This window comes from Dendrobates tinctorius, unplaced genomic scaffold, assembly GCF_039654945.1.
Source record: "Dendrobates tinctorius isolate UK_male_01 unplaced genomic scaffold, ASM3965494v1 ptg000007l, whole genome shotgun sequence".
In the NCBI taxonomy this organism is placed as follows: Eukaryota; Metazoa; Chordata; class Amphibia; order Anura; family Dendrobatidae; genus Dendrobates; species Dendrobates tinctorius.
In genome coordinates, this window is record NW_027361675.1 from 48,255,804 (window position 1) to 48,276,707 (window position 20,904).

A 20,904-nucleotide genomic window follows, 5' to 3' on the forward strand; every position below is an offset into this window, starting at 1 on the left:
AACTTCCTAATATAAAAAATTTTGGTTCCAAAATTGTGCTGATGTAAAGTAAACATATGTGAAATGTTACTTCTTAATTTTTTGCGTGCCATTTCTCTGTGATTTAAGGGCATAAAAATTCAAAGTTGGAAAATTGCGAAATTTTCAAAATTTTCACCAAATTTCCCTTTTTTCACAAATAAGCGCAAGTTATTTGAATGAAAATTTACCTCTAACATGAAGTACAATATGTCATGAGAAAACAGTGTCAGAATCACTGGGATCCATGGAAGCGTTTCAGAGTTATTACCTCATAAATGGACAGTGGTCAGAATTGTAAAAATTGACCTGGTCATGAACGTGCAAACCACCGTTGGGGGTAAAGGGGTTAAAAAATATAATTTTTCATTAATTAACAATTTAAAATGATTGGTATAAAAAGAAAGGGCAAAAAGGGACCTCCAATATGAAGGGGAGGATGACCAGCAAATACATAAATTATTAGATAGAGAAATAAATAGTATTAAATAAATACAACTATATAACTAAATATAGTGCACAGTATATTTAAACCCCTAAAAATAGGCTAAATTAATAAATAAATGTGGTCACAGTAATAGCAGATTAAACTACTTATTATACTGAGGTGACAAAAAGCACTAATAGACCATCCTATAAATGCAGCCTTAAAAGAAAAAGCGACAAGAAGGGGCACCGTCCAAGAAGGTGTGATAAATAAGAAAATTTCTTTAGTAGATATATTAGAATATAAAGAAGTTTTACCTTTATAGTGCTAAAGGACTGGAGACAGGTGCTGGAAAACAACTGCGCACAGAACGGTAGATGCCGGAGACGCTCCCCCCGCCCGACGAGCACGGTTTCACAAGTTGCTTCTTCTGGAGTTGTGTATAGGTAAGTAGGTGTTGGTGGGTATTTAAACTAGGTGGCTGGAAATTTTGTTATTTACCACACCTTCTGGGAAGGTGCCCCTTCTTGTCCCCTCTTCTTTTAAGGCTACATTTACTACTACTTCATTTTTTAAGTAGAAGATTTTTTAGGAAAATGTTGTTGTATTTTCCCTTAAGTGTCTTTTGTGTCTGCATATCTGCATTCCATATATAACATGTTGATGGCTTTCAAGCGGAAGCTGACAGAATGGTCAGGTTACTTCTTTTGTCCGCTTCATAGTTTTATAAGCCTGAAGCAGTTAAAAGATGTGACAAAAGACAGAATTTGTTTCATTGTAGCACAAATGTTCTTTTCTTTTGGTGTTTTTCTGTGCTTTTTCAGGTAGATTCCATTGGAAAAAGATGTTATGTACAAATACCCTAAAAATCCATAAATGACTAGTAGACTAGAATAAGATAGTCAGGGAATAGAGTGGTGTCAACACAAGAGACAAATTGGAGATGAAGGTTTTGACATTTTCTTCATGCTAAATATCAAAGCAATATCAGCAATCATATAATAATAATAATAAATTTTATTTCTATAGCGCCAACATATTCCGCAGCAATTTACATTTCAGAGGGGACTTGTACAGACGATAGACATTACAGCATAAAAATAATCACATAGACCATAGCAGATAACAAGAGGAATGAGAGCCCTGCTCGCAAGCTTACAATCTATGAGGAAAAAGGGGAGACACGAAAGGTGGGTGGTAACAGTTGCCCTGATTGTATGGACCAGCCATAATGTTAAGTGTGTAACAGTACAGACACAGAGGGCTAATAGATGCATAAAGCATGTGGGAGCATGATACAGGGAACCGGGTCATGGTAAAACTTTTGGCTGTGCCAAACAGGGATAGAATAGGTTAATGTGTTCAGGCGATAGGCCAGTCTGATTAAATGCATTTTCAGGGCAAACTTAAAATTGTAGGGATTGGGGACTAATCGTATTGACCTGGGAAGTGCATTCCAAAGAATTGGCACAGCACGTGTAAAGTCTTGGAGACGGGAGTGGGAGGTTCCGATTATTGAGGATGATAACCTCAGGTCATCAGCAGAATGGAGGGCATGGGTAGGGTGGTATACTGAAACAATCCAATCACAAGCAAAACACCACAAATCTATAAAGATCCAGAGAATAACACTTTACATATGCACCAGAACTGACACTTCACGAACACAGTGAGGCACTTGGTTTAAGCTAGAAATATACTTTTATCATATTTGATAATAGGTGGATTTAGAGGATTCTTTAAAAACAGCAATAAAGATATTTAACGTGTGAAATGAATAATAACGGTTTGTAAGAACATTAAACACAGAAAGCTAAATTACTCCTACCTTACTAGCTCCTGGAAGTAAATGTAATTTAACATATGGATCAGCCAGTCCATTGTGGTCCATAGGCTTCAAGCCCTTTAAAAACAATAGATATTAATGTTAGAAATGCAAAGTGACTTTATTATTGTTAAGCTACAAATCATACACCATGGTAGCTAAATAAAATAAATCACTACATTTAAAAAAGCTTTACTAATTCATATGTAAAAAATATTAAACTTCTTAACCCGCATACGGTATATAATGCTGTATAATGGCAAAGGGGAAGATAGAACATACTTTGTGAGATTCTACATAACACAATTACCCCAGCTTTGCCATTAGCATAATTGAAGTAGTGTACGCAGTTACTTATACCCCTATGTATCAGACCAAGTTGAGGTATTATTCAGATGCAGTTTGACATATAATTGCTTTTGCAGCTGCACTTGACACTGAATACTGCTGCTTATCATTAAAGAGCAGAATACCCAAGTCCTTCTGACCTGTAATCCTTAGTATATGTCCATTTAATGTATATACCACAATACCATTACTCCTGATGAAGCTGTCTTATCAGCAAAACGCAGTTAAGAGTTCTTGAGATTTTGTGGTGTGATCTATTACCTTGTTGTCATGTCATTAGGTAATACGATGACATGTGCAATTTATAAATCAAAGTTCACTATGGGGTATAATGTCTCTATAATATGTGCTACTTGTATTAATATTATTTGAATATTACTTGTATACTCTGGATTCTGATTATTTCTTGTTGATTAAGCTATATCTCTCTTTCGATTCAGCTTTTGTGGTTAGATGTAAATCTGTCCATTTTTAAATGTTACTTGGTTTCCTATTTATTTATATACTTAGGCCTCTTTCACACATCAGGTTTTCGCCGTCAGGCGCGATCCGGCTCTTTTGACAAAAACCGGATCCGGTGAAATGCAATGCCGGATCCGGTTTCCCCCCCATTGACTTGCATTTGCGCCGAATCGCGCCAGATGGCCATGCGTTTCGTCCGGTTTTCGCCGGATCCGGCAATGTGTCGCAATCCGGCGTCTGGAAAAAACGGCAACTGTAACGTTTTTTGTCTCCGGCGAAAAAGCCGGACCCACCGTATCAGGCGCTTCCGGCTTTTTCACACAATGAAAGTCTATGAGCGCCGCAATGCACCGGATCCGGCGAAAGCCGGATCCGTTTTTTTGGGTCTGAGCATGCTCAGTAGCTCTGCCCACAGCACACATATATAAAAGCATGACAGTGGGACCCTCAGCCACACCCAACATGCCACCCAAGACAGGAACCAGGCGCAGGAGAAGGCAGGAGACCACTGCAGCACCATCAGCACCACCACCACCACAAATGGAGCAGCAAAGGGAACATGCTGAACAATGGGAGGGGAGTCCACCAGCAGATGAGAGATGGTAATTATCAAATCCCCCATTCCTCAAAACTAGGGCCATGGAATATCAAGATATTCATTGGCCCTTTGTTTCTCTTTATTCAACAGCCGCCAAAGAGATGCAGCAGCAGCAGCAGCACTGGCAGCACTGGCAGCAGCAGCAGCAGCACCACCCACAGCCATGGAGTCTTTCCAGCAAGAGGACACCACATCTTCTTCTGGGAGCCCTCCCTCGCATCGTCAGCGTTTGATGGTAAGTTTTTATTTCCAAAATCCATCATCTCTGTAATATATGTCTATTCATTGCCTTTTATTTCAAAACAGGAATCACAAGCTGAAGAGGAGCTCCCAGAAGAAGAAGGAAGGGGTGGACAGACACCTGGAGTGGGCTCACAATTGGTAAGATTTTTTCATCAAACGCAGAAACACAACATCACACTACACACAACACATAGAAAACAATGTACCGCAGACAACACACAGCAAACAAATATGCCAACATCCAAACACACAAATTTTTTCTTTTCTTCTCTAGTCTTCCCAATCTGGTGCTCGGCCAAGAGGTCCTCGCAGTGCCTCCCAGGGTCATCGGCGACAGCAACGCGGCGGTCACTAGCGTGTAAGTATAATATTTAAGTTAAATTTTGGTACACTTTTTATTTCATGTCTTAAAGTGTGGTGACTAATTTTGCTATTTTTCTCTTTTACTTTAACAGCCTTCACAGCGTGCTCCTGACTCTGACGGTGAGGATGGAGGAATAGATGTGGACCACCTCATCGATCTCATCAGAGAAAGGGAGCCGCTATGGAATATGGCTGACCACCGCCATGCTGACCTGATAGTTACCCGACGGCTCTGGGAGGAAATCTGTTCGCTCCTTGTGGACCGCTGGGAGGACCTCGATGCTCGAGCCCAGATTAAAGAGCGTAAGTATATACAGTACCGGTTGCTTGATGTAAACCAGTGTTTCCCAAACTCCAGTCCTCGTGGTCCCCACGGATCATGTGTTCAGGATTTCTATTTACTATGGAAATCCTGAAAACATGACCCCTGGGGACCATGAGGACTGGAGTTTGGGAAACACTGATGTTGTATACTAACCACTTTGTCCTTTCTCGTTTCAGGGGACAGAATTGTGAAGCGGTGGCGGTCTGTGAGGGATTGTTTCAAGAAGGAGTTCAATAAAGAGATGCGGGCCCCGAGTGGATCTGGAGGACGCAGGAGCAAGTACAAGTACGCACGAGCCCTGTCGTTCCTCCGAATCGTGCAGCACTCGGGAGCCTGCACGATTGGACCCTTCTGAGGCGATCCCTGAGGAGACCGGCACCGAGGGACACTTCAACCGCCCCGGTACATCTGCACCTTCCCACACATTACAGCCATCTGTCCCATCCACCAGCGCAGGAGCATCGTGGTCGACAACATTACATGAAGCTGCTGGTGAGGAGATTGCTTTCCCTTTACCCCACCCTTCTGCCCCTGCCACCTCTAGTACACCTGCGGGTACTGGGCGGCAGCGGCAGAGGGGTCAGGAAAAGACTTATGCACCAGAGTTCTTGCATCTGAATGCATCTTTCCAGAACTGTCTAAAAGTCTTGTCAGAGCAAATCTCTGCAGGCTTTCAGCAGATCAACTCCAGCATTCTGGAGGTGAAGACACTTCTGCAAACCATGCATTCAGAAGCAAGATCTTCGCCAAACCACACCTTTTTCAGGTCTGTTGTGGAGCGCATGGAAGTGCTCTCTCCTAGCCAGCGGATGCATGTAATGCATTCGTGCCACGGTGCTCTCCAGCACGTTACCTCCCAACCTCCTCCTCCCACCCCAGTAGTTCCTCCACCTGCACCCCCTCCAGCCACTTTCCATCCTCCCCCTCCTATTACATACCAGCCACCTCCCCTGTACCAGCAACCTCCCCAGTACCAGCAACCTCCCCAGTACCAGCAACCTCCCCAGTACCAGACATCTCCCCACTTCCAGCAACCTGCCCCGTACCAAACTCCTTCCCCGTACCAAACTCCTTCCCCATACAACTTTCCATCAACATCATCTGCTCCTACAGTCCCTGCCCAACCCTCCACTCCACCACCCACCACCTCTTCTGCCTCCCACATGTCCACCCATTCTCTAGCTTTTTCCACACCTTCACCTCTAACTGTTCCTTCCCCACCACGATCCCAGTCCTCTCTCCACACTCCCAGTGTCGAAGTGTCCCGCAGCCCCTCCAGCAGTATTTCCACCCCACACTACACAAATTTATAATGTGTGTATTTTAATAAAAATGACCAGTTTTATGGTTTCAAACCTTTATTAAAAAAGTTTTTTTAAATTTAAAAACAGTTTACTAAAAAAAAAAAATTAAATAAAAGTTAAATTATTGTTTACACTGGTTGTCTGTCATTTCTTTCTGCGGCCAAACATGTTAAAAAAAAAGGTTAAATACAGGGTATTTAAAAGGTAAAAAGGTATTCAAAACTGGGTATATAACTGTGGGTAAAAGGTAAATAAATTTTAGCTTTTTGCCACAGTTGTGTTCCTGGTTGTGTTTGAAGCAAAGTATTTCACCTAAAAAGTTGTGTTTATTGTTGGTGATTTCCTAACAATGTACACAACTTTTGTTAAAAGGTGAAATACTTTGCATAAAACACAACCAGGTACACACCTGTGGCCTAAAGGTAAAAATAGTAAGACCATGACAAGATAGTCAACTTTGGTTGGCAAAGGTATATACTGTTGGTACAGAAGGTACAAAAGTTTGGTTAAGGGCACAAATCTTTCACACTCTGTCATCCTGCCAGTGTACTCTGCCTTGAGGTGACATAAAGTATAGTGCAAAATTGTCCCTCATTACTGAAACCGTCACAGAACTTCTAGTGGTAATATTCTGGTAATCTTGCAAGGTGGTTTCTTCAGAGGTGTCCTCAATGAAAATGGGTTCCTTGCAGATAACAAAATTGTGGAGTACCACGCAAGCTTTGATCACCTCATTCACAGTTTCTGTCTTGAGGTTGATCGCTGTCAATAGGACCCGCCATTTGGCTGTCAGAATACCAAAGGAACATTCAACCATTCTTCTTGCTCTTGTGAGTCGGTAATTAAAAATGCGTTTTGTTCTTGACAATCCTCTGCTACCGTACGGTTTCAAAAGGTGTTCTGACAGCTGGAAGGCTTCATCCTCTACACAGACAAATGGCATAGGTGGACCAGATGTTTGCGGCAGCGGTCTAGGGGATGGGAACTGGAAGGTGTTTTCATACAGTTTACGCCCCATGGCAGACAGTTTGAAAACTTGAGAGTCATTTGAGCGACCATAGGCCCCAATATCAACAGCAATAAATTTGTATTCCGCGTCAGCGATGGCCATGAGGACAATTGAAAAATATTTCTTGTGATTGAAATATTCCGATCCCGATCCGGCTGGCTTTACAATGCGGATATGTTTCCCGTCCACAGCGCCCAAGCAGTTTGGAAACTGACATATTTGTTGAAACTTTTCAGAAATTTCAATCCACCTCTCTGTTGTGGGCTCTGGTAAAAACTCTTCAGCTAAGGAGTCCCACAGTGCACGGCATGTGTGCTTCACTATTCCAGATATGGTGGAAATTCCGAGTCTGTACTGGAAATGCAGTGACGAAAGGGATTCTCCAGTTGCAAGAAATCTGTGGGGAATTAAAAAACAATCAATTAGTTTAAAATAACAGCATTACATACCAAAACTCAGCTATAACACTTGGAGATACAAACTACCACCAACAAGATTCCAGTGAAAGTGTGCTCTGATGCGAGCATATCCAATAAATGTGGCTTACCTTAAAGTCATCATCAGACGCTCTGCGGGTGAAACAGAGAAGCGGCAATAGGTGTCCGCTTTTCTTATGAGGTGTGCAATGCGCTCCACCAAGTAATCAAAATTCTCCATTTTTATCCGAACATATCCAAAAAATTTCTCCGGGTTTCGTCTAAGGTCCATGCAGAGTGTAGAATAGACCCCATGCGTCATTCTCTTGGCTGTGATGGGGTGGATCCACAAACGTCGTCTACGATGCCTGATGCGCTGCTGTCTCGCTCTCTCCTTCTCCAGAACAATCACCCTCAAACGATTCGCCTCCGCTGTAAAATCCGCCAAATTCTTCAAAATATTTCCAATCACAACATCCATCTTCGCCAGTCACTTGCTCTTCTCTCCAACCTGCACTTTCTCCTCTACAACCTGTCAAAGAAGGGCTGTAGGAACACGGTATATATCGTTTTTCAGTAGCCAATCCCATTCGGAAGGCCACAAGGGGCGTTTATAAAAACCGGATCCGGCGTAATCCGTCGAAAAACGGATCGAAAAACGGATGAACTGGATGAGACGGATCCGGTTTTGGCTGTCATGCGCAAGACGGATCCGGCAGAAAACCGGATCCGTCACATCCGGTTTTACAAAACATTTGCTGGATCCGGCGCTCCGGCACGACGCCGGAACGCGTCTGACGGCGAAAACCTGATGTGTGAAAGTAGCCTTAGTATTGCCATTCTATCTACTGCACACTTTATCGTTACCTTTCACCTGTATTTTTGGCCTAGCTGTTTCCCATTTGTTAAACCCTTGTAGCCTATATACTTTTTATCCACATTTTTCATACCATTTTGTAGACATATGTTTTGTAATAAGATTGTAATTTTACAATATGCTACTTTGACTGTATGGCCCAATTTGCTGTTAGATTTAATACCATTACTGTGGCCTACTTTACATTTATAATAATAATAATCTTTATATAGCGCCAACATATTCCGCAGCGCTTTACAGTTTAACAGTTTCAAACACAAGTCATAAGTAACAACGTTAACAATACAATAATTAAAGCAAAATAAGATGACTCCTCTCGTGAGAGCTTACAATCTACAAAGAGGTGGGGGAGATACAAAGTACAGGTGTGTATTTACAATGGTGTATTTACAATGATGGTCCAGCCATGTTGAGGGAGTGAGGGATGGCTGGAGATAGTGAATGGGCCACACATGCACACTTCCACATAAATTGACTTTGATTAGTGAACGTGATAGGCCGCTCTGAACAAATGCGTTTTGAGGGAGCGCCTAAAACTATGCAAATTGTGGATAGTCCTAATTTCTTGGGGTAGAGCACTACAGAGAATTGACCCAGAGCGGGAGAAGTCTTGGAGTCGGGATTGGGAGGTACGGATTAGTGCAGAGACAGAAATGATGGAGGATATGTACGGGGGTGCTGCATTGTAGAGAGCTTTGTGGGTGAGAATTTATCAACATTAAACTTCATCCACAATGCTTTTGCCCATGCAGACATCTTATCTCATTCTGTAATAGTAAACAGTCAAGCTCAGTGTTTATTATCTTAGGCTAATTTCATACTAGCGTATTTGCTCGCAGCGCACAGTGCCACTAAGCCCTGCCCCCTGCCACTCCCTGTCCGGTCATCTCCTCCTACTATCGCACATCGCTGCATGCGATCTGCGCACCCTATCTTTAGCATAGCGTGCGCAGACCGTACGCTTGCCATGCGCTAGTAGGATTTTGCATGTGCTGCGCCCTTTTGACGGTGCTCGAGCACACCAAAATGCAACATGGTGTGTTCGGCACACATCGGCACACCGTCAAAAGGGCGCAGCGCACGCAAAATCCTACTAGCGCACGGCCAGCGCACCCTATGCTAAAGATAGGGTGCGAAGATCGCATGTAGCGATGTGCAATAGTAGGAGGAGATGACCGGAGGGGGCGCAGCAGGGGGCAGAGCTTAGCTGTGCCGCGCGCTGCAAGCAAATACACTAGTGTGAAACTAGCCTTATAAAGTTTTGTGTTAAACTGACATTTTACTCTCAAACCTATCTATAAGGTAATTAATAAAGAGATTAAACATAGTTGGTCCTAACAATAATCCTTCTGGTTCCCCTTACACCATGTAGACAATGTACCATTTACAAATCTCTTTCCTGTCCCTTAACCAGTTATTTTTTTATCCATGTGCATATAGTATCGTATTTTAGATGGACATTACAAATATTTTAAAGCCTCCAGATGTCCTGAAAAGGCATTTGTAATACTCTGAGGTTTTCTAGCACTGCATCTAACACCTTTTCAGGCATTTCTTTAATGCAAACACAACTTTCTTAAGGCTAGTTTCACACTTGCTTTTTTTTGCAGCGCGTTTTTCCCGCAAAAAAACGCATTGAAAAAACGCATACATAAGCATACAACTGCTGCGTTTTTTTCAAGCATTTTTATGAGCATGCATGAAAAAAACGCAGCGTTTTTATGCGTTTGTATGCGTTTTTAGCGCGTTTTTACCGCGTTTGCGTTTTTTTCCAACATTTTTAGGTGGCCCCTCACACTACCCAAACCATGACTTTACTAACCCTAACCCTGACCCTAACCCTAACCCTAACCCTGACCCTAACCCTAACCCTAACCCTGACCCTAACCCTTAACCAAATCATACTTAACCCTAACCCAAACCCTAAACCCTAACTAACCCTAACCCTAACCCTGACCCTAACCCTAACCGTAACCCTAACCCTAACCCTGACCCTAACCCTAACCCTAACCCTGACCCTAACCCTTAACAAAACCATACTTAACCCTAACCCTGACCCTAACCCTAACCCTAACCCTAACCCTGACCCTGACCCTAACCCTTAACCAAACCATACTTAACCCTAATCCTGACCCTAACCCTGACCCTAACCCTAACCCTAACCCTAACCCTGACCCTAACTCTTAACAAAACCATACTAACCCTAATCCTGACCCTAACCCTGACCCTAATCCTTAACAAAACCATACTTAACCCTAATCCTGACCCTAACCCTGACCCTAACCCTAACCCTAACCCTGACCCTAACCCTAACCCTAACCCTAACCCTGACCCTAACCCTTAACAAAACCATACTTAACCCTAATCCTGACCCTAACCATGACCCTAATCCTTAACAAAACCATACTTAACCCTAATCCTGACCCTAACCCTGACCCTAACCCTAACCCTAACCCTGACCCTAACCCTAACCCTAACCCTAACCCTGACCCTAACCCTTAACAAAACCATACTTAACCCTAATCCTGACCCTAACCATGACCCTAATCCTTAACAAAACCATACTTAACCCTAACCCTGACCCAAACCCCAACCCTAACCCTGACCCTGACCATAACCCTAACCCTAAACCCCCTTAACTAACCCTAACTCTAACCCAAACCCCTAAATTCCATGGTTTAAAAAAAAAAACGCATATGCAAAAAAACGCATACATGAGCATGCCAGTGCGCACATATGCGCATCCATAGGCTATAATGGCCATTTTTAGTGCAAAACGTGCGCATATGTGCGCATGCGCTTTTTTGCAGGGCCAAAAAATGCAACTTGCTGCGTCTGGAAAATCCCAACGCACACCCCAAAAAAACGCAGCGCATTAAAATCGCATACATGCGCTTACCAGCGCGCAGGTATGCGCACCCATGTTAAATATAGGGGAAAAAACGCATGCGCAGGTGTGCGTTTTTTTCCAGCGCTAAAAAACGCAAATGTGAAACCAGCCTTAGAGATGTTAAAGTGACCTCTTCATATAAATTTGACATAAAGTAATAATAACATATTGCACTGATAGACTATTAATGTTCCTTACAATTAAAAAAAAATGAAAATTATAAAGTAAAATTATAATTATAAATGAAAATTATCCCTGTTGATCATACAGACAATTCTGTTGCTGCCAGGAGGTCAAATTAAATTCCTTGTGCAAAGAATGAGGAAGAATTAACTTGCTTTGGCCTGTGGTGTACACCAAACCTGATTGACCATGTATTTTGTAAACTAATGCAGGGTCATAGACTTGATGACTAGAGATGAGCGACTTTGCCTTTTTTCAGGTCGAGTCGAGTTTCATGAAACCCGACTTTCTCAAACGTCGAAGGCCCTCTGAAACACGAAACCCAATGCAAGTCAATGGGGAAGAAAAGTCGGCAGTGAGTGGAGGACAGGAAACACACCTACAGTGCCCATTTTAATGCCAAAAACATCAATTCTTATTACTTAAGCTTGTCAACCTTAATTTACTTATAATAATAGTTAGGCATTGAAAACTGGGGGTTATTTGGCTAAAGTTGTGGGGGGGTAGGGCTGGCTCCAGATTTTCGTGGGCCCAGGGCCAAAGAGTGTCAATGGGCTCCTTTAACACATGACACAATTCATGATCCTTTGATACGGCAGAGAAATAGCAGTACAGTACAATGAAAAATACTTCACTTCTTACATCTCATGACTGATATCCATTTTAAATTCTCCAATAGCTCCAAAAATGGACAGTATACTACTCCATATAGTATTATGGCCACCGCATAGTGCACTATACAGAGTAATGAGGCCCATATATTTCTCCATACAGAATCATTGGTCCCATATAATGTTTGAAACAGTATATGATGAGCTCCACATAATGCTACAGTATATGTTGGTCCCCATGGGTGAAGCTCCACTGTGTTATGGGCCCAAATAATGCTCCATATATAATGGGCCCCATTTCTATTGCTCCAGTGCATAATGGGCCCTGTAAATGCTGCTCCAGTGTCTGATGCCCACCTTTGAAATGCTCCAGTGTATGGTGGGCCTCATATATCATTCTCCAGAGTATAGTGCTCCCCAAAAATAGCTGTCCCAACATTGAAAACAATTAAATAAGTCTCCTCGCTAGGGAATCCCTGTACTAGTCTGGACTCCTCGTCGTCCCCATCTTTCATCTCACTGCACTTGGACTGTTTAGGTAGAGGGCGTACAGACGTGATGTCATTGCGCTCTCTGACCAGAATGTCACTGTCAGGAAACGCGGAAGACGTCACGGCGGTGGAGCAGGGCGAGGTAAGTATTTCAACTTTGCAAGTGCTGTGATCCTGAGCAAGCAAGGGGGCCCACTCGTTGGCGACGGCACTGGCACAGGGCCCCTCATAGTACGCCGGTGTGTCTGACAGCGGGTGTGCACCCCCACCATCAGAGATACTTGATTCTACTATGATTCTACACCCACCTGTCCAGGGCAACGGCACTCACACGGGTGCGTGCGCCAGGTGGTGACCCCGGCCCTGTGGGGGGAGGCAGCCCAGTTAGGAAGGTGGAAAAATTGGCATATGTTGATGTTGAACATTCAACAGCTGCAAATGGAGTAATTGGAGAAATCCGCGGAAGAGGAGGACAAAAGCGAGCCATTTTTCTGGCAACCTACATGTCAGCAGGGGAGGGTGGGACAAAATCCTTTGAAACCCATGCATGGTTCATTTAAATGAAGGTTAGATCATCAACATTTTGGGTCGACAGACGGGTCCTTTTTTCTGTCAGGATTGATCCAGCAGCACTGAAGACTCATTCAGATAACACACTAGCAGCAGGGCAAGCGAGCTCCTGTAAGGCATACTGTGCCAATTCAGGCCAGGTGTCAAGTTTACTGGACCAATAGTCAAAGGGGAATGACCGGTGAGGGAGAACATCGATATGGGAGGAGAAGTAGTTTGTCACCATAGTTGACAACTGCTGTCTCCTGTCACTTTCGATCGATGCAGTATTACCAGTCGTGTGAGCGGTACTTGAAAAATAAGTCCACAACATGGTCATGAAACCCCTGTGTCCAACGCCACTTCGGCTGTGTGCACCACGAAAACCTCTTTCATGTTGCCACCTACGGCTTGTTGGAAAAACATCACCGCCGCTGTGTGCTGGGAATGCCTCAAACAAACGGTTTACCAGAGTTGCTTGTTTGTTAGCCAATATTAGCTTTAGGTTCTCCTGTGGCATGATGTTTTGGAATTTGCCTTTATAGCGTGGATCCAGGATGCTGGCCAACCAGTCATCATCGTTCATCATTTTGGCAATGCGGGGGTCCCTTTTTAGGATCTGCAAGGCATAATCAGACATGTTGGTCAATGTTCCAGGTGTCAATGATGCACTGCGAGTGCTGGGTGGAGGAGCACTTTCTGGCAAATCCACATCCCTCCAGTCACGCACAAACCCTGCACCTGACCTTGCCATGCCAACATTTTTTCTTGCCCCCTGAGAAGCATCCTCCTCCCCAAAATAATCATCATCATCCTCTTCTTCCTCCACCTCGTCCACGAGACTTCCCTGACCAGAAAATGGCTGACTGTCATCAAGGCTTCCCTCCTCCTCTTCCTCCTCGGCTGCAGACGCATGCTCCTTAATGTGCGTCAAAGTTTGCATGAGCAGACGCATAAGTGGGATACTCAGGCTTATGATGGCGTTTTCTGTGCTTACCAGCCATGTGCATTCCTCAAAACACTGAGGGACTTTACAGAGGTCTTTCAGCTTCGACCACTGCACACCAGACAACTCCATGTCTGCCTGCAAACTGCCTGCCCGTGTATCCTCCCACAAATGAATTACAGCCTGCCTCTGTTCGCAAAGCCTTTGAACCATGTGCAGAGTGGAGTTCCACCTTGTTGCAATGTCGATAATTAGGCGGTGCTTGGGAAGGTGGAGCAATCACTGCAGCTTCTGCATACGACTGGAGTGTGTGGGCGACCGGTGGATGTGCGTGCACAGTCTTCGCACCTTATGGAGCAGGGGTGTTAACTCCGGATAATTATTGAGGATGCACTGCACCACCAGGTTCAAGGTGTGAGCCAGGCAAGGTATGTGTCTGAGTTTTGAAAGGGCTATGGCTGCCATAAAATTCCGGCTGTTATCACTAACTACCTTGCCTGCCTCAAGATGTAGACTGCCCAGCCATGACTCAGTTTGTCGCTGCAAGTAGTCGGCCAGTACCTCCGCGGTGTGTCTGTTGTCTCCCAAACACATCATCTTCAACACAGTCTGCTGACACTTACCACTAGCTGTTCGATAGTGGGACACCTCGTGTGCAACACTGGCAGCTGCGGATGGAGTGCTCGTGCGACTGCGCTCTGTGGACGAGCTTTTGCTTCTGGAGGAGGAGGCGGGTCGAACGCCTACACCCAACTGTTTCCTATACCGTGGGCTAGGCAGCACTGTCCCACCGCCGCTGTCCCCTGTGGACCCTGCATCCACCACATTAACCCAGTGCGCAGTGATGGACACGTAACAGCCCTGGCCATGCCTACTGGACCATGCATCTGTTGTGAGGTGCACCTTTCCACTCACTGATTGCTTGAGTGCATTAACAATGCCGTCTTTCACATGCACGTGGAGGGCTGGGATGGCTTTTCGCGAAAAGAAGTGCCGACTGGGTAGGTCATAGCGTGGTACTGCGTAGGCCATGAGCTCGCGGAAAGCTTTGCTTTAAACCAAACGGTAGGGCATCATCTCTAACTAGATTAGATTGGCAATGTCGGCGTTCAAAGCCAGTGAACGCGGATGAGAGGATGAGTACTTTCTTGTCCTACTCAGAGTCTCTGGTAGGGTGAGCTGGACTTGAGAGCTGCATGTGGTGGAACTAGCAGTGGACATGGCGGACTGAGAGAGGGTTGGTGATGGTGTTGGTGGTGTTGCTGATGGCCTAGATTCAGTCTTTCTTAGCAATAACATTGTGATTCCATGACTGCTTTGCCCTTGCGACAACACCTTGACATTTGCTGCTGGTGGTGTGCTAACCGGTGGGCTTACAGAGGGGGAAGCGATGTAGCGTTGCTGACTACCTTCATTTGGAGCAGGTGCACATGTGGTACGTGAGGTTTGGTAGTCCGTCCACGCTTGCAAGTGCATGGTGGTTAAATGTCTAAGCATGCAACTGGTATTCAAATTTCTCAGATTTTTCCCTCGGCTAAAGGTCTTTGGCCTGATCATTAGGATTTTGTTCAAAAAAGTGCCACACTGCACACTTCCTACTATGGAAGACATTTTGAGACCTTGCATGCTGTGCTAATTTGACCATCTGGCCAAGCTGTCCTGCAACTCTTTTGTTTTTTGTAACACGTTTTTGGACTGCTTCGGTCCTGCCAGATAACAGCTGTTGCGATGTCGCTGCCTGCTGTGGATTCTCCTCCTCCTCTTCTGAGCTATTGGCAGCGGCACCCTCTTCCCCCAATGGATGCCAATCTGGGTCAACAACTGGGTCATCCATCACCTCCTCTTCAATTTCATGTGCACCTTCCTCTGTGTCACCATGTAAGGTGGTATAGTATGCGGGAAGGGGCACCTGAGTTTCATCAGGGTCTGATTCTGCCTCAGTACACTGCGAGGACAATGTAGTGCTCTGAGTGAATGTACCAGCAGAAAAATCTAGCAGTGGCTGTGCATCAGTGCACTCCATGTCAGATTCATCTTGGACTGGGGAATTCACGATTTGACTTGCTAACCCAGGCATGGTATGTGAAAAGAGCTCCATGGAGTAATCTGTAGTGTGGCCTGCCACATCCTTCACTTTTGGTAGGGGTGAAGGACACAAAGAAAGGTGTTGTTCCTGACCAGGAGCCTCCAATGACGACTCAGTGCTTTTATTTTTTGAAACGTCAGAAGAGGAGGCGAGAGAGCTGGAGGCTGTGTCAGCAATGTAAGCCAAAACTTGTTCCTGAAGCTCCGGCTTTAAAAGTGGTTTACCTACTCCCAGAAAAGAGAGTCTTTGAGGCCTTGAGGAGCCAGATGATGACGCAGGCTCAACACCTCCTGCCTTAGGTGCTATTGTGCTTTTGTCAATACCAACAGATGCAGCACCACCACCACCATCGGTACCAGCTGGCAACCCCCGCCCACTTCCATGGCGTCTTCCACCATACTTGCTCATTTTTGTGAAAATGTACCCAAAATACCACCAGCTATATGGTACTGTAAAACAAGGTAAAAGGTGTATATACTATTGGTAAGAATTTGAATCTCACTATAGATTTGAGGACGCAGAACTATTGACTCTGGCACAGGAGAGATTACACCTCAATGTAACAGACTGAAATTGGATGGTGTATGACAAGGTGAAGGGTGTCTATAGGATTGGTGAGAATTTGAATCTCACTATAGATTTGAGGATGCTGAACTATTGTCTCTGGCCCAGTAGGGATTACACCTCAATGTAACAGACTGAAATTGGATGGTGTATGACAAGGTGTAGAGTGTCTATAGGATTGGTGAGATTTTGAATCTCACTATAGATTTGAGGACGCAGAACTATTGTCTCTGGCCCAGTAGAGATTACACTTCAATGTAACAGACTGAAATTGGATGGTGTATAACAAGGTGTAGGGTGTCTATAGGATTGGTGAGAATTTGAATCTCACTATAGTTTTGAGGACGCAGAACTATTGTCTCTGGCCCAGTAGAGATTACACCTCAAAGTAACAGGCTGAAATTAGATGGTGTATGACAAGGTGGAGGGTGTTTATAGGATTGGTGAGATTTTGGATCTCACTAGAGATTTGAGGACGCTGACAATGATGCTCTCATTCCAAGTATGGATGCAGGCAGCCTAATAAGCAGGACTGCTGCACAGTGCACACACAAAAGGGTGGAAAAATGAACCCTTGGTAACTGTGCAGAAAAGAGGAAGAAAAGTATTTTTGCTTTTAAAAAAGCAGTTTGCACAGCAGAGTGCAAACAGCAATGCAGCTATCAGGGAGCCTTATAAGGCAGCCTAATAACCAACAGAGCTGATGCACAAAAATAGAGCCTCCCCTGTCACTGCACACAAAGTGTTGCGTTGTAAGTGGAAATCGCTAACAGCAGAAGCAGTTTTTTGTATCTTCTTCCCTGCCTAATGCTCTCCCTACAGAATCAGCAGCAGCAGCAGCTCTCCCTATGCTAAGATCGGCATAAGTAAGATGGCGGTCAGCGTTCACGCCCTTTTATAGCCCCTGTGCCACCACACAAAGCCAGCCAATCACTTGCATGCCCTTCTCAAAGTGTGCGTCCTCCATCATTGGCTGCAAAAGGGCTCTGGAAGCATCTTTTGAAACGCGACTTTGGCGCTCTGGTCGCCGACCTCGTGGCCGACCTCACGCTATGGTCGGGTTTCGTTTCATGAAACCCTACTTCAGCGAAAGTCGGCGACTTTTGAATATGACCTACCCGTTTCGCTAAACTCTATTGATGACATTTTTGTATCACAGACACTGTGTGTCCTATCAACTTTGCAGTTTATTTTTGTGCCTATCACTTTATCAAGATCATGGTTAATGTAGTACTAAAGTTTGAACCCTTGTTTCATTACCAACCATGTGAGTTGATGAAAAAAACTCTATAACAGCCTTTCATGTTACCAGCCCTGTGTAGGGGCCCAACTCCTGCACAAAGTACTATTATGCATTTTGACACCAATTGATAACATTTCTCTCTGCGGAGAGAGGCATGTTGAGCCTGACTTGCCAAGGTGAGTACACTTTTAAGTTGCAATGCTTCTCTGGGAAATATGCAAATCATCTCTTCAGAGAGGAAGAGGACTAGAACTCTAGTGCCACCTATAGGAAGTAGCAATCCTAAAACTCAATATTGACTTTTTAACGAGCCTTGTCATATGACTTAGAATGAAAGCAAAACCCAAAATCTCAATTTGCAGACAGTGTGTTTTGAGGTATTTACTCTCATCAGCACAAAGGGTGAGATCTGGTTTTGCTGGATGTGAGGTGTCTGACCGGGATCCAAGGGGTAATGTTTTTCCTTATGGAGAGTGACATGTTGAGCCTGACATGCCAAGGTGAGAAGACTTTTAAGCTGCAATGCTCCTCTGGGAAATATGCAAATTGTCTCTTCAGAGAGGAACGGGACTAGAACTCTAGTGCCACCAATAGGAAGTAGCATTACTAAAAGTCAATATCGACTCTATAACGAGCCTTGTCACATGACTTAGTATAAAAGCCAAAACCAATATCTCAATTTGCAGACTCTGTGGATAGGTGTATAAGTGGCACTAGAGTTCTAGTCCTCTTCCTCTCTGACATGTCACTGACGTGTCACTCTCCGCAAGGAAAAACAGTCCCCCTTGAATCCCGGTCAGATGCCTCTCATCCAGCCAAACCAGATCTCATACTTTGCACTGATGAAGTCCATGAATTGCATTTTGGAAACGTGTTCAGCTTTTGGGCACAGCCCTTCATAGAGGCCAATACTGTGCAATGATCTACCATGTGATTTTACACCAATCGAAACACAGAAGATCCCCAATTTTGCAAAAAAGTTGGCTGATGCTAAAGAAAATTGCAGCAATGGATGCCTATGAAAGTTTGTTTTGTACAAAATGTTACCTAAGGGTTTGTTTGATGAAGTTGAGGATAGGTGTCATAGAGCAAGCATGTCTTACTTTGCCTAAAAGGTATCACAGACACAATGTTTTTGAAATTGTTACTAGCTAAGTTGTCCAGTTGTAGTTAAGGAGCCAGTGTGACATTTGAAACAATGTTCTGCTCTATCGCTGCTGGGGATGGGAAGATGTCCATTGAGGAAGACGTGGAGGAGGTGAATAAGTGTACCAGTACTATATTGGGCTGTGCTAATCATTGACTCAATGTACCATGGAAAACATGTAAAGTACCTGGCCATAATTGCAGTTGTCAATGCTGGAATTCACATTGGAGCACAATGGGAATTTCAAGGAATGGCCCACGAGAAAGTGCAAAGCAAAGATGACTTTCTTTAAGAAATTATGTCAGCTATGTATCTTCTGTCATGGCTGAGCACATGCTATTAATTCACAAAAATTTGCACAATCCAGGTGGTACAACATCAATTGTGGTGAACTTGAACAGGTTGGAGTTGAGATTCCACACAAATAGATGAGTGTGTTTCTTGGGAACGCATATGGCTAACTGACAATTCAATAGAGGAAGATACAGAAACCAGTAGATGAGTATTATGATAGTGATGAGGATAATGACTTGGCATTACTTAACGATGCAGCCTTGATGATTATGGGGAGAAAGAGTAGGATAGCTTGAGCCTTGCTCATATTGCTGTTCAGTTTGCTGTTTCTCCCTAAGCAAATGGTGCAGTTTCATGGGTTGATTGGGAGAAATAGCTCCTAGTCTATTAGAGCCTGGCTGTCCACGGTTTATTTTCATCATGCAGAGTCTGCAAAGTTGAAACATTTTGTTATTGAGGAAACGTACACCCACAAATACCACTATATAGCATTCACCACAACCATTATAACAATCATAGCATTTGGGCATTATTGAGCCTCATTCGCCAATAGCACTTGCAGGATCACTGCTCCTGAGCTTACCATAGAAACAGACCGACCCCTGGAAGATCTTTTAGACAGACATGGGCTCCACTCTTTGTCACCAACACCAACACCCTTCTCTAATGACTAAACATCCTTAGCACCCCAATCTTAAACTCCATGTAATCATCATCAAAAATTATCAGCATCACTAACTTGGATGACAGTTGCCTCGGGGTGAGAAGTGTCCTGAATTCCTTGACTTCTGCCTGATTGCCACTTATAGATTTAGCCTGGCTAACAGGGCCACAATAACCATGGCTGCCACTGCCAGAGCCCCTACCACCATGGCTAACAGAGCCACCAACATCTAGGCATTTTAAGCTTGCCCTCCATCTCCTCAGATCCTTTGTTATGCATGCAAAAAAGCTGACTATTCATCTCATCCAATAAATCAAGTGGTACAACTTGTTGTGAAATGTCTTCCTTAGCTTCCAGAATTATGCAGCTTTAGGAGTGGGCAGAATACAGATGTCATTATGAAATTGAAAGTGTGCAATGCAAAAGATTAACTGGAATGGTGGCTCGGTGGCTAACACTGTTGCCTTGTGGTGCTTGGGTCCTGGGTTCAAATCCCATCAAGTACAACATCTGCAAGGTGTTTGCATGTATATTGCAAGCCCCTTTTGGAGAGTAATGGCAATATTTGTAAAGCGCTGTGAAAGTTGATTCAAAATAAAAGTTGCTATCAGAAGTAGATGATTCTGCTCTGCCTGAGATGAGTGATGTGCCATACATTCCATTACTCCATCTAACACTAATACACTCAACAGAATCAAAGGAGACCAATTGTGACCTATATTTGTTAGTTCTACTTTCTGGATGGCCTATTGTATACATTGTTTATATTTCACAGTACCTCATATATTGCCACTTTTTCTTTTACCATTAATTTTGCATACAAGTATAATTCACATCTCCAAAAAATTTCGACTCAAGTTATTCAACCCATGAATAAAAGGAGAGAACTAGCAATGCTAGGTAGGTAAACGTGATACCACAAAAGTATTGTTGTGAAGTGTGCAGTTGTGAAATTGATCTAGTATAACAGGTACGCAAAAAGTTAAACATGTATATTTTTTCCCCATATTTTCAAAATGCA

At 44.0% G+C, this 20,904-nt stretch overlaps 1 protein-coding gene across 1 annotated transcript in view; it reads right to left on the reverse strand.

Annotated features, from left to right (window-relative positions):
- The window catches only part of DOC2B (double C2 domain beta), a 1,203,985-nt gene that overhangs the window by 527,256 nt on the left and 655,825 nt on the right, over positions 1-20,904 (reverse strand). Inside the window, exon 3 of the mRNA XM_073574406.1 lies at positions 2,274-2,348. Within this exon, the coding sequence (XP_073430507.1) occupies positions 2,274-2,348 (75 nt within the window). The remainder of the gene's footprint in view (positions 1-2,273; positions 2,349-20,904) is intronic.